General features: G+C 54.6%; 1 protein-coding gene across 2 annotated transcripts; it reads right to left on the reverse strand.

The window, feature by feature from the left end:
- Nucleotides 1–2,918: 2,918 nt before the first annotated feature.
- Nucleotides 2,919–13,134, reverse strand: LOC136305898 (claudin-19-like). 2 transcript variants are annotated; one of them, XM_066209212.1, is made up of 5 exons: nt 11,444–13,134; nt 6,706–6,837; nt 5,125–5,201; nt 4,572–4,664; nt 2,919–4,239 (listed from the first exon to the last, which is right to left on the reverse strand). In XM_066209212.1, the coding sequence occupies exons 1-5, from the start codon at nt 11,688–11,690 to the stop codon at nt 4,021–4,023; spliced, it is 768 nt and encodes a 255-aa protein (XP_066065309.1). In that variant the 5' UTR covers nt 11,691–13,134; the 3' UTR covers nt 2,919–4,020. The 2 variants fall into 2 exon arrangements, with proteins under 2 accessions (XP_066065309.1, XP_066065310.1); XM_066209213.1 differs by lacking the exon at nt 6,706–6,837 and having other exon boundaries at nt 11,444–13,129.
- Nucleotides 13,135–13,527: the final 393 nt, after the last annotated feature.

The raw sequence follows: 13,527 nt of genomic DNA on the forward strand, positions 1-13,527 counted from the left end.
TGTGACCCCAGTGCTCCCAGTAACCCCCCAGCGCTCCCAGTAACCCCCCAGTGCTCCCAGTAACTCCCCAGTGCTCCCAGTAACCCCCCAGTGCTCCCAGTAACCCCCCAGTGCTCCCAGTTTGATCCCAGTGCTCCCAGTAACCCCCCAGTGCTCCCAGTCTGTGACCCCAGTGCTCCCAGTAACCCCCCAGTGCTCCCAGTTTGATCCCAGTGCTCCCAGTAACCCCCCAGCGCTCCCAGTAACCCCCCAGTGCTCCCAGTAACCCCCCAGTGCTCCCAGTAACCTCCCAGTGCTCCCAGTTTGATCCCAGTGCTCCCAGTAACCCCCCAGTGCTCCCAGTCTGTGACCCCAGTGCTCCCAGTTTGATCCCAGTGCTCCCAGTAACCCCCCAGTGCTCCCAGTCTGTGACCCCAGTGCTCCCAGTTTGATCCCAGTGCTCCCAGTAACCCCCCAGTGCTCCCAGTCTGTGACCCCAGTGCTCCCAGTTTGACCCCAGTGCTCCCAGTAACCCCCCAGTGCTCCCAGTCTGTGACCCCAGTGCTCCCAGTAACCCCCCAGTGCTCCCAGTCTGTGACCCCAGTGCTCCCAGTTTGACCCCACTGCCCCCTGAACCGTCCCAGTGCTCCCAGTTTGTGACACCCAATGTTCCCAATGCTCCCAGTTTGTCACTCCCAGTGTTCCCAGTTTGACCCCAGTGCTCCCAGTTTGTCACTCCCAACGCCCCCAGTGCTCCCAGTTTGTCACTCCCAGCACTCCCCAGTGCTCCCAGTTTGTCACTCCCAGCACTCCCCAGTGCTCCCAGTAACCCCCCAGGGCCCTTCCCAGCGCTCCCAGTCCCCTCCCAGTTCCCCCCAGCACCTTCCCAGTGCTCCCAATCCCTCCCAGTGTCCCCCCAGTGTCCTCCCAGTAACTCCCCAGTGCTCCCAGTTTGTCACTCCCAACGCTCCCAGTGCTCCCAGTTTGTCACTCTCAGTGCCCCCAGTCCCTCCCAGTCCATCCCAGTTCCCCCCATTTCCCCCAGTACCTTCCCAGTGCTCCCAGTTCCCCCCCACGTGTCGGTCCCGCTCCGCCGCCGCTCTGGCCCCGCCCTTTCCCGCCCCGCAGCCAATCAGCGCCGGGGGGGCGGGGCCAGAGCCGGAACCACCGCCAGGGGGCGGGGCCGCGGCTGCAGCGCCCCCTGGCGGGCGGGAGGAACCAGCGCCGCCGTTCCGACCAGTTCGGACCAGTTCGGACCAGTTTACACCAGTACAGACCAGTTTACACCAGTACGGCACCAGTACGGCACCGGGGCAGAAGAGCGAGTCACCAGTTTGGACCAGTTTGAACCAGTTTGAACCAGTACACACCAGCGGGCAGCGTCTGCCCGCCCCAGTCCCTGCGCTGGGAGCACTGGGAGCCCAAACTGGGAGAACTGGGAGCACTGGGGGCCCAAACTGGGAGTTACTGGGAGCCCACACTGGGAGCACTGGGAGCCCAAACTGGGAGAACTGGGAGCCCAAACTGGGAGAACTGGGAGCCCAAACTGGGAGCCCAAACTGGGAGCACTGGGAGCCCAAACTAGGAGTTACTGGAAGCCCAAACTGGGAGTTACTGGGAGAACTGGGAGCACTGGGAGACTAAACTGGGAGTTACTGGGAGCACTGGGGGGCCAAACTGGGAGTTACTGAGAGCACCGGGAGTCCCAAACTGGGAGCACTGGGAGCCCAAACTGGGAGTTACTGGGAGCACTGGGAGCCCAAACTGGGAGAACTGGGAGCACTGGGAGCCCAAACTGGGAGCACTGGGAGCCCAAACTGGGAGCACTGGGAGCACTGGGAGCCCAGACTGGGAGTTACTGGGAGAACTGGGAGCCCAAACTGGGAGCACTGGGGGCCCAAACTGGGAGCCCAAACTGGGAGCACTGGGAGCCCAAACTGGGAGTTACTGGAAGCCCAAACTGGGAGTTACTGGGAGCACTGGGAGCACTGGGAGACTAAACTGGGAGTTACTGGGAGCACTGGGAGCCCAAACTGGGAGTTACTGAGAGCACCGGGAGTCCCAAACTGGGAGCACTGGGAGCCCAAACTGGGAGAACTGGGAGCACTGGGAGCCCAAACTGGGAGCACTGGGAGCCCAAACTGGGAGCACTGGGAGCACTGGGAGCCCAAACTGGGAGCACTGGGAGCCCAAACTGGGAGCACTGGGAGCACTGGGAGCCCAAACTGGGAGTTACTGGGAGAACTGGGAGCCCAAACTGGGAGCACTGGGGGCCCAAACTGGGAGCCCAAACTGGGAGCACTGGGAGCCCAAACTAGGAGTTACTGGAAGCCCAAACTGGGAGTTACTGGGAGCACTGGGAGCACTGGGAGACTAAACTGGGAGTTACTGGGAGCACTGGGAGCCCAAACTGGGAGTTACTGAGAGCACCGGGAGTCCCAAACTGGGAGAACTGGGAGCCCAAACTGGGAGTTACTGGGAGCACTGGGAGCCCAAACTGGGAGAACTAGGAGCACTGGGAGCCCAAACTGGGAGCACTGGGAGCCCAAACTGGGAGCACTGGGAGCCCAAACTGGGAGTTACTGGAAGCCCAAACTGGGAGTTACTGGGAGCACTGGGAGCACTGGGAGACTAAACTGGGAGTTACTGGGAGCACTGGGAGCCCAAACTGGGAGAACTGGGAGCACTGGGAGCCCAAACTGGGAGCACTGGGAGCCCAAACTGGGAGCACTGGGAGCACTGGGAGCCCAAACTGGGAGTTACTGGGAGAACTGGGAGCCCAAACTGGGAGCACTGGGGGCCCAAACTGGGAGCTACTGGGAGCACTGGGAGTCCCAAACTGGGAGCAGTGGGAGCCCAAACTGGGAGTTACTGGGAGCACTGGGGGCCCAAACTGGGAGTTACTGGGAGCCCAAACTGGGAGCACTGGGAGCCCAAACTGGTGGTTACTGGTTTTATTGGTCGGTTACTGGAAGGAGCCCCCGGACCCCCCGCGGAGGGGGGAGGGGGGGCCGGGGGGATTTGGGGGAATTTTGGGGGATTTTGGGGAATTTTGGGGGATTTTGGGGTATTTTGGGAGATTTTGGGGAATTTTTGTGGATTTTGGGGGATTTTGGGGAATTCGGGGGATTTTGGGGAATTTTGGGGAATTTTGGGGGATTTTGGGGAATTTGGGGAATTTTGTGGATTTTGGGTAATTTTGGGGATTTTGGGTAATTTTGGGGATTTTGGGGTATTTTGGGGGATTTTGGGGAATTCGGGGATTTTGGGGGATTTGGGGGAATTTTGTGGATTTTGGGGAATTTTGGGGAATTCTGGAGATTTTGGGGGATTTGGGGGAATTTTGGGGATTTTGGGGTATTTTGGGGAATTCGGGGATTTTGAGGGATTTGGGGATTTTCGGGGGATGGTTTTGGGGGTAATTTTGGGGCATTTCGGGGCTGTTTTGGAATTTTTTTTTTGGATATTTTTGGGAGATTTTTTGGGAATTTTTTTGAATATTTTCGGAATATTTTTGTGATTTTTTCGGGATATTTTTTGGGAGATTTTGGGGATATTTTGGGGATATTTTTGGGTCGATTCTGGGCTGTCCCAGGAAAGTTTTGGGAGATTTTTTGGGATATTTTTGGGGATTTTTGGGGGATTTTTTTGGATTTTTTAAAAATCTTTTTTGGCATATTTTTGGATTTTTGGGGGGAGATTTTGGGATATTTTGGGGGATTTTTTTGGATATTTTTTGGGATTTTTTGGGGATATTTTGCGGATTTTTGGGGGGATTTTTTTGGGATTTTTTGGGGAATTTTTTTGGGGATCTTTGGGGTATTTTGGGGGATTTTTTTGGGATTTTTTGGGGGATTTTTGGGGGGATTTTTTTGGAATTTTTTTGGGGATATTTGGGGTATTTTGGGGGATTTTTTGGGGGTTTTTTGGGGGATTTTTTGGGGGATTTTTTGGGGAATTTTTTGGGATAATTTCGGGATATTTTTGGGGATATTTTTGGATATTTTGGGATATTTTGGGGATATTTGGGGGGATTTTTTTTTATTTTTTTGGGATTTTTTCGGGATATTTTGGGGTTATTTTCGGGATATTTTTGGGATATTTTTGGGGATTTTTTCGGGATATTTCGGGGTGACTCCGGGCGGTTTTTGGGGTGAATTCCGGCGCTTTCGGGGTCCCGCTCACACGTACTCGTTCCGGCCGTATTTGTCCCCCAGGGGCGGTGGGGGAGGGGCGGCGGCCGCGCGGGGCCGGGCGGGGCTGTGGGGGAGGGGCCGATCAGGGCGGGGGGGGAGGGGCGGCCGCGAGCCCCGCCCCCACCGCCGGGGGGAGGGGTTTGAGGGGGTCCCGAGGGAGGGGGAGGGGTCTCGTGTGGGGGAGGGGCTTGGGGAAGGGTCCCTAGGGTGGGGGAGGGGTTTGGTGGGGGGGAGGGGCTTGAAGATGAGGAGGGTGAGGCGGGGTCGGGGGGTGGGGGAGGGGCTTGGGGAAGGGTCCCCAGCATGGGGGAGGGGCTTGAGGATGAGGAGGGTGGGGGAGGGTGTCCGGCGGTGGGGAGGGGGGGGCAGGGGTGGGGGGAGGGGCGCGGTTCTCACCCGGGTCGGGCCAGCCAGAGCAGCGCCCCTCCCCCCAGGAGCTGCAGCGCCCCTCCCCCACCCGCCTGCAGCACCGCCGGGCCCGGCTCGAACCTGGGGGGGGGAGGGGAGGGGAGGGGGCGTCACCCCCCCCAAAAATACACCCGGAAACACCCCCGGGAGCCCCCAACCCCCAAATCCCCCCAAATTCACCCCAAAACCACCCAAAACACCCCAAAATCCCCCCCAGGACCCCAAATTCCCCAAATTCACCCCAAAATCCCCCAAATTCACCCCAAAACACCCCCGGGAGCCCCAAATCCCCCAAATCCACCCCAAAATCCCCCCCAGGGACCCCAAAACCCCCCAAATTCACCCCAAAACCGCTCCCAGGACCCCAAAATCCCCCAAATTCACCCCAAAACCGCTCCCAGGACCCCAAAATCTCCCCCAGGGACCCCCAAACCCCCCAAATTCACCCCAAAACCACCCAAAACACCCCAAAATCCCCCAAATTCACCCCAAAATCCCCCCCCGGACCCCCAAAACGCCCCCCGCCCCGCCCCCACCTGACCCCCAGCGTGTTGGGGTCGAAGAATTCCTGGGAGCAGCTGACCCCGAACCAGAGCGCCGAGCCCACGGCACAGAGACCTGGGGGACCCAAAATCGGCCAAAATCAACCCAAAATGGGCCAAAATCACCCGAAATTAACCCAAAATCGGCCAAAATCACCCGAAATTAACCCAAAATGGGCCAAAATCACCCGAAATTAACCCAAATTGACCCAAAATCAACCCAAAATTACCCAAAACTAAGCCAAAACTAACCCCAAATCAGCCAAAATTAACCTCAAATTGGACAAAATTAACCCCAAATTAACCCAAATTAACCCCAAATTAACCCAATTTAACCCCAAATAACCCAAAATTAACCCCAAAGTAACCCAAATTAACATAAATTAACCCAAATTAACCCAATTTAACCCCAAATTATCCCAAAATTAACCCAAATTAACCCAAATTTAACCCAAAATAACCCAAAATTACCCAAATTAACCCAAAATAACTCCAAATTAACCCAAATTGACCCCAAATTAACCCAAATTAACCCAAATTAACCCAAATTAACCCCAAATTACCCAAATTAACCCCAAATAACCCCAAATTAACCCAAAATTACCCAAATTAACCCAAAATCACCCAAATTAACCCAAAATAACCCCAAATTATCCCAAATTGACCCAAATTAACCCAAATTAACCCAAATTAACCCCAAATAACCCCAAATTAACCCAAATTAACCCCAAATTAACCCAAATTAACGCAAATTAACCCAAAATTGACTCGAAATTAACCCAAATTGACCCAAAATTAACCCAAATTGACCCAAATTGACCCAAAATTAACCCAAATTAATTAACCCAAATTAACCCGAAATTAACCCAAATTAACCCAAATTGACCCGAAATTAACCCAAATTAACCCCAAATTAACCCAAATTAACCCAAATTAACCCCAAATTAACCCAAATTAACCCAAATTAACCCAAATTAACCCCAAATTAACCCAAATTAACCCAAATTAACCCCAAATTAACCCAAATTAACCCAAATTAATGCAAATTAACCCAAAATTGACTCGAAATTAACCCAAATTGACCCGAAATAACCCCAAATTGACCCAAATTGACCCAAATTGACCCAAATTAACCCAAATTAACCCAAATTACCCAAATTAACCCAAAATTAACCCAAATTGACCCAAAATTACCCAAATTAACCCAAAATAACCCCAAATTATCCCAAATTGACCCAAATTAACCCAAAATTAACCCAAAATTAACCCCAAATTGACCCAAATTAACCCCAAATTAACCCAAATTAACCCAAATTAACGCAAATTAACCCAAAATTGACTCGAAATAACCCCAAATTGACCCAAATTGACCCGAAATTAACCCAAATTAACCCAAATTGACCCAAATTAACCCAAATTAACCCAAATTGACCCAAATTAACCCAAATTAACCCAAATTGACCCAAATTAACCCAGATTGACCCAAATTGACCCAAATTGACCCAGATTAACCCAGATTGACCCAAATTGACCCAGATTAGCCCCCAACGCCCCGGCCGCCCCCCGTTCCCCTCCCCCACCTGCCAGCAGCAGCAGCGCCCCCCCCGCGGCCCGGGGGCTCCGGCGGGGTCCGGCCAGCGCGCCGAGGGTCGCCCCCAGCGCGCCCAGGGCCGCGCCCAGCACGGCCAGGGCCCGGCTGCCCTGCAGGTACCCTGGGGAGAGAGAGCACCTGGAAATGACCCAAAAGAACCCGAAAAACCCCAAAAATGACCCAAAAAATAACCCGAAAATACCCCAAAAAAATAACCCAAAAATACCCCAAAATAACCCAAAATAACCCCAAAATAACCCAAAAATACCCCAAAATAACCCAAAATAACCCCAAAATAACCGAAAAATACCCCAAAATAACCCAAAAATACCCCAAAATAACCCAAAAATGACCCAAAATACCCCAAAATAACCCCAAAATACCCCAAAATAACCCAAAATAACCCAAAATGACCCAAAAATACCCCCAGGGTGGGGCTGCCCTGCAGGTACCCTGGGGAGAGAGCACCTGAAAATGACCCAAAACAACCCGAAAAACCCCAAAAATGACCCAAAAAATAACCCGAAAATACCCCAAAAAATAACCCAAAAATACCCCAAAATAACCCAAAAATACCCCAAAATAACCCAAAATAACCCAAAATAACCCAAAAATACCCCCGGGGCCCGGCTGCCCTGCAGGTACCCTGGGGGGAGAGAGAGCCCCTGAAAACGACCCAAAAGAACCCGAAATCGCCCCAAAAATGACCCAAAAAATAACCCGAAAATACCCCAAAAAAATAACCCAAAAATACCCCCAAAATAACCCAAAATAACCCCAAAATAACCCAAAATAACCCCAAAATAACCCAAAAATACCCCAAAATAACCCAAAATAACCCCAAAATAACCCAAAAATACCCCAAAATAACCCAAAAATACCCCCGGGGCCCGGCTGCCCTGCAGGTACCCTGGGGGGAGAGAGCACCTGAAAATGACCCAAAAGAACCCGAAATCGCCCCAAAAATGACCCAAAAAATAACCCGAAAATACCCCAAAAAAATAACCCGAAAATACCCCAAAATAACCCAAAATAACCCCAAAATAACCCAAAAATACCCCAAAATAACCCAAAATAACCCCAAAATAACCGAAAAATACCCCAAAATAACCCCAAAATACCCCAAAATAACCCAAAATAACCCCAAAATAACCCAAAAATACCCCAAAATAACCCCAAAATACCCCAAAATAACCAAAATAACCCAAAATGACCCAAAAATACCCCCAGGGCCCGGCTGCCCTGCAGGTACCCTGGGGGGAGAGAGCACCTGAAAATCACCCAAAATACCCCGAAATCGCCCAAAAATGACCCCAAAATAACCCGAAAATAACCCAAAAAAAATAACCCAAAAATGACCTGAAATCGCCCCAAAAATAACCTAAAAATAACCCGAAAATACCCCCCAAAAAAACCCCAAAAATACCCCAAAATAACCCAAAAATGACCCAAAATAACCCAAAAATACCCCCAAATAACCCCAAAATACCCAAAATAACCCCCAAATAACCGAAAAATACGCCAAAATGACCCAAAATACCCCCAGGGCGGGGCTGCCCTGCAGGTAGCCTGGGGGGAGAGAGAGCACCTGAAAATGACCCAAAAGAACCCGAAATCGCCCCAAAAATGACCCAAAAAATAACCCGAAAATAACCAAAAATACCCCCAAAAATAACCCAAAAATGACCTGAAATCGCCCCAAAAATGACCCAAAAATAACCCAAAATAACCCAAAAATACCCCTAAAAAATAACCCAAAAATGACCTGAAATCGCCCCAAAAATGACCCAAAAATAACCCAAAATAACCCAAAAATACCCCCAGGGCGGGGCTGCCCTGCAGGTAGCCTGGGGGGAGAGAGAGCACCTGAAAATGACCCAAAAGAACCCGAAAAAACCCCAAAAATGACTCAAAAAATAACCCGAAAATAACCCAAAAATACCCCCAAAAAATAACCCAAAAATGACCTGAAATCGCCCCAAAAATGACCCAAAAATAACCCAAAATAACCCAAAAATACCCCTAAAAAATAACCCAAAAATGACCTGAAATCGCCCCAAAAATGACCCAAAAATAACCCAAAAATACCCAAAAATACCCCCAGGGCGGGGCTGCCCTGCAGGTAGCCTGGGGGGAGAGAGAGCACCTGAAAATGACCCAAAAGAACCCGAAAAACCCCAAAAATGACCCAAAAAATAACCCGAAAATAACCCAAAAAAAATAACCCAAAAATGACCTGAAATCGCCCCAAAAATAACCTAAAAATAACCCGAAAATACCCCCCAAAAAACCCCAAAATAACCCAAAATTAACCCAAAAATACCCCCAGGGCGGGGCTGCCCTGCAGGTAGCCTGGGGGGGGAGAGAGCACCTGAAAATGACCCAAAACAACCCGAAATCGCCCCAAAAATGACCCAAAAAATAACCCGAAAATACCCCAAAAATACCCCCAAAAATAACCCCAAAAATGACCTGAAATCGCCCCAAAAATGACCCAAAAATAACCCGAAAATACCCCCAAAAAATAACCCAAAAATAACCCAAAATACCCCAAAATAACCCAAAATAACCCAAAAATAACCCAAAATAACCGAAAAATACCCCCGGGGCCCGGCTGCCCTGCAGGTAGCCTGGGAGGAGAGAGCACCTGAAAATGACCCAAAATAACCCGAAAACGCCCCAAAAATGACCCAAAAAATAACCCGAAAATACCCCAAAATAACCCAAAATAACCCAAAATAACCCAAAATAACCCAAAAATACCCAAAAATAACCCAAAAATAACCCAAAAATGCCCCCAGGGCCCGGCTGCCCTGCAGGTAGCCTGGGGGGAGAGAGCACCTGAAAATGACCCAAAACAACCCGAAAAACCCCAAAAATGACCCAAAAAATAACCCGAAAATAACCCAAAAAAATAACCCAAAAATGACCCAAAATACCCCAAAAATGACCCAAAATAACCCAAAATAACCCAAAATGACCCAAAAATGCCCCCAGGGCGGGGCTGCCCTGCAGGTAGCCTGGGGGGGGAGAGAGCACCTGAAAATGACCCAAAACAACCTGAAAAACCCAAAAAAATAACCCAAAAATGACCTGAAATCGCCCCAAAAATGACCTAAAAATAACCCGAAAATACCCCAAAAAAATAACTCAAAAAATAACTCAAAATAACCCAGAAATACCCCAAAAATCACCCAAAATAACCAAAAAAACCCCAAAAAATAACCCAAAAATACCCCAAAATACCCCCAAAAACCCCACCAAAGTCACCCCAAATAATCCCCAAAATAACCCGAAATCAGCCCCCCCAAAAAACCATAAAAAACCACCAAAATCACCCCCAAAAACCCCCAAAATACCCAAAAAACCCCAAAACCCCCCAAAATAACCCAAAATAATCCAAAAAAAACCCCAAAAAACCCAAATTCCCCCAAAACCGCCCAAAATCCCCCCCCCGTGTCACCCCTCGATGTCCCCAAAGTGTCCCCCCAAGGTCCCCAAAGCGTCCCCGGCGTCACCCACCCAGCCCAAGGTCACCCAAGGTCACCCCGATGTCCCCAAGGTCACTCCAAGGTCACCCCGAAAGTCACCCCCCCCCCAATGTCCCCAAAGTGTCCCCCAGTGTCCCCCAATGCCACCACCCCAAGTGTCACCCCCCAATGTCCCCAAGGTCACCCCAAGGTCACCACCCCGATGTCACCCCCGTAATGTCCCCCCTTGCCCCTGATGTCCCCAAGGTCACCCCAAGGTCACCCCAAGGTCACCCCAAGGTCCCCAAAGCACCCCCCGTGTCCCCGGCTGTCCCCTCCCCGTCCCTTCCTGTCCCCATCGCTGTCCCCTCACTGACGTCCCCGATGTCCCCGATGTCCCCCCGTCCCTTCCTGACCCCCCCCGCCCCGGGCCACTGCTGACGTCCCCTTGGCCCCTCCTGTCCCCTCCCTGATGGCCCCGATGTCCCCAATGTCCCCGATGTCCCCAATCCCTGTGCCCTCTGTCCCCAATCCCCCCACTGTCCCCACTGTCCCCACTGTCCCCAGTGTCCCCAGTGTCCCCCTGTCCCCATGTCCCCATGTCCCCACTGTCCCCACTGTCCCCAATGTCCCCAGTGTCCCCATTGTCCCCAGTGTCCCCAATCCCCCCACTGTCCCCACTGTCCCCACTGTCCCCCCGCTGTCCCCCTGTTCCCACTGTCCCGCTGTCCCCACTGTCCCCCCCGCTGTCCCCATTGTCCCCGCTGTCCCCAATCCCCCCGCTGTCCCCACTGTCCCCCCGTCCCCACTGTCCCACTGTCCCCACTGTCCCCCCGCTGTCCCCACTGTCCCCGCTGTCCCCACTGTCCCGCTGTCCCCCCTGTCCCCACTGTCCCCCCGCTGTCCCGCTGTCCCCCCTGTCCCCACTGTCCCCATTGTCCCCATTGTCCCCAATGTCCCCAATCCCCCCGCTGTCCCCGCTGTCCCCATTGTCCCCACTGTCCCCATTGTCCCCCTGTCCCCACTGTCCCCCCGCTGTCCCCACTGTCCCGCTGTCCCCATTGTCCCCAGTGTCCCCAATCCCCCCGCTGTCCCCCCGCTGTCCCCGCTGTCCCCATTGTCCCCATTGTCCCCAGTGTCCCCAATCCCCCCATTGTCCCCAATCCCCCCACTGTCCCCAATCCCCCCGCTGTCCCCACTGTCCCCATTGTCCCCACTGTCCCCACTGTCCCCCCGCTGTCCCCGCTGTCCCCCTACCGGGCAGGGTGACCAGTGACACCAGCGGCACGCAGGACGCGACCCCGCTGGCGTCGGTGGCGCAGTCGGCCCACAGCCCGCGGGTGACCATGACGGCGGTGACGGCGCTGCTCTGGCCGCCGCCCATCCCCCACACGCCCGCGGCCACCGCGGCCACCAGCAGCCCCCAGCCGGTCACCGCCGCGGCCACCGCGGCCACCGCGGCCACCGCGGCCACCGGGCCCCAGCGCCGCTCGCCCGGGGACATCCCGCTGCCGCGGCACCGCCGGCACCGCGGGGACCGCGGGGACTGGGCACTGGGGGAACTGGGGGAACTGGTGGGCACTGGTCACTGGTGGTCACTGGTGGTCACTGGTGGTGCTGGTCACTGGTGGAACTGGTGGAACTGGTGGTCACTGGTCACTGGTGGGCACTGGTGGTCGCTGGTCACTGGTGGGCACTGGTCACTGGTGGTCACTGGTGGGCACTGGTCACTGGTGGGCACTGGTCACTGGTGGAACTGGTCACTGGTGGTCACTGGTGGTCACCGGTGGTCACTGGTGGTGCTGGTCACTGGTGGTGCTGGTCACTGGTGGAACTGGTCACTGGTGGTCACTGGTGGTCACCGGTGGTCACTGGTGGAACTGGTCACTGGTGGTCACTGGTGGTCACCGGTGGTCACTGGTGGTGCTGGTCACTGGTGGTGCTGGTCACTGGTGGTCACCGGTGGTCACTGATGGTCACTGGTGGGCACTGGTGGCACTGGTCACTGGTGGTCAGCAGTGGTCACTGATGGTCACAGGTGGGCACTGGTGGGCACTGGTGGCACTGGTCACTGGTGGTCACCGGTGGTCACTGGTAGTCACTGGTCACTGCTGGTGATGGTCACTGGTCCCTGATGGTCACTTGCCACCAATGGTCACTGATGGTCACTGGTGGTCACCGGTGGCACTGGTGGTGCTGGTCACTGATCACTAGTGGCCACTGGTGGGACTGGTCACTGCTGGTGAAGGTCACTGGTCACTGGTGATCCCAGTGGTGTTGGTCACTGGTCACTGGTGGTCACTGGTCACTCATGGTCACCGGTGGCGGCAATGCTGGCACTGGTGGTGCTGGTCACTGGTGGTCACTGGTCATTGGTGACTGGTGCCACTGGTGGCACTGGTGGCACTGATGGTCACTGGTGACTGGTGGTCACTGGTGGTCACTGGTAGTCACTGGTCACTCATGGTCACCGGTGGCAGCAATGGTGGCGCTGGTGGTGCTGGTCACTGGTCACTGCTGGTCACTTGTCACCGGTGGCACTGGTGGTGCTGGTCACTGGTGTCACTGTCACTGGTGTCACTGGTCACTGCTGGTCACTCCTGGTCAGCGCACTCCAGACGGGATGTCCCCGATGTCCCCCGTGTCACTGTCACTGGTCACTGGTGTCACTGGTCACTCCTGGTCACTCCTGGTCAGCGCACTCCGGCCGGGATGTCCCCGGTGTCACTGTCACTGGTGTCACTGGTCACTGCTGGTCAGCGCACTCCGGCCGGGATGTCCCCGGTGTCACTGTCACTGGTGTCACTGGTCACTCCTGGTCAGCGCACTCCGGCCAGGATGTCCCCGGTGTCACTGGTGTCACTGGTCACTGCTGGTCACTCCTGGTCAGCGCTGTCCGTGCGGGCGTGGCCGGGCCGGGTGGGGGAGGGGCCGGTTTTGGGGGCTGCCCCCCCCCGCCCCTCCCCCCCTCAGGAAGGAACCAGGTGTCCGGAGCCGCCCCTCCCCCCTTCCTGCCCCTCCCCCACCCCTTTCCTGCCCCTCCCCCCCCAGGCCACCCGAGGGGTCCGCGCCGCCCCTCCCCCACCCGGGCCCCTTCCTGTGACGCAGATCGGGGGGGGAGGGGCGAGGGGGGGGACCCCCGAAACCCGCGGGGGCTCTGGGGACACTGGGGACACTGGGGACACTGGGGACACTCGGGGGACACTCGGGGGACACTCGGGGGACACTCGGGGGACACTCGGGGGACACTCGGGGGAGTCCAGGGGACACTCGGGGGAGTCCAGGGGACACTCGGGGGAGTCCAGGGGACACTCGGGGGACACTCGGGGGAGTCCAGGGGA

The sequence above is a fragment of the Chamaea fasciata genome, unplaced genomic scaffold (assembly GCF_029207755.1).
Source record: "Chamaea fasciata isolate MVZ Bird 193981 ecotype frontalis unplaced genomic scaffold, bChaFas1.0.hap1 SCAF_762, whole genome shotgun sequence".
Lineage (NCBI taxonomy): Eukaryota > Metazoa > Chordata > Aves > Passeriformes > Sylviidae > Chamaea > Chamaea fasciata.

What these genes read in the sequence shown, in the direction of transcription:
- LOC136305898 (XM_066209212.1), bottom strand. Translation starts at nt 11,690, where the DNA reads ATGTCCCCGGGCGAGCGGCGCTGGGGCCCGGTGGCCGCGGTGGCCGCG. An exon ending in TCGACCCCAACACGCTGGGG is followed by an intron (nt 4,665 to 5,124) that starts GTCAGGTGGGGG and finishes TCCCCCCCCCAG; the next exon opens with GTTCGAGCCGGGCCCGGCGG. An exon ending in CTCTGGCTGGCCCGACCCGG is followed by an intron (nt 4,240 to 4,571) that starts GTGAGAACCGCG and finishes CCTCCCCCACAG; the next exon opens with CCCCGCCCGGCCCCGCGCGG.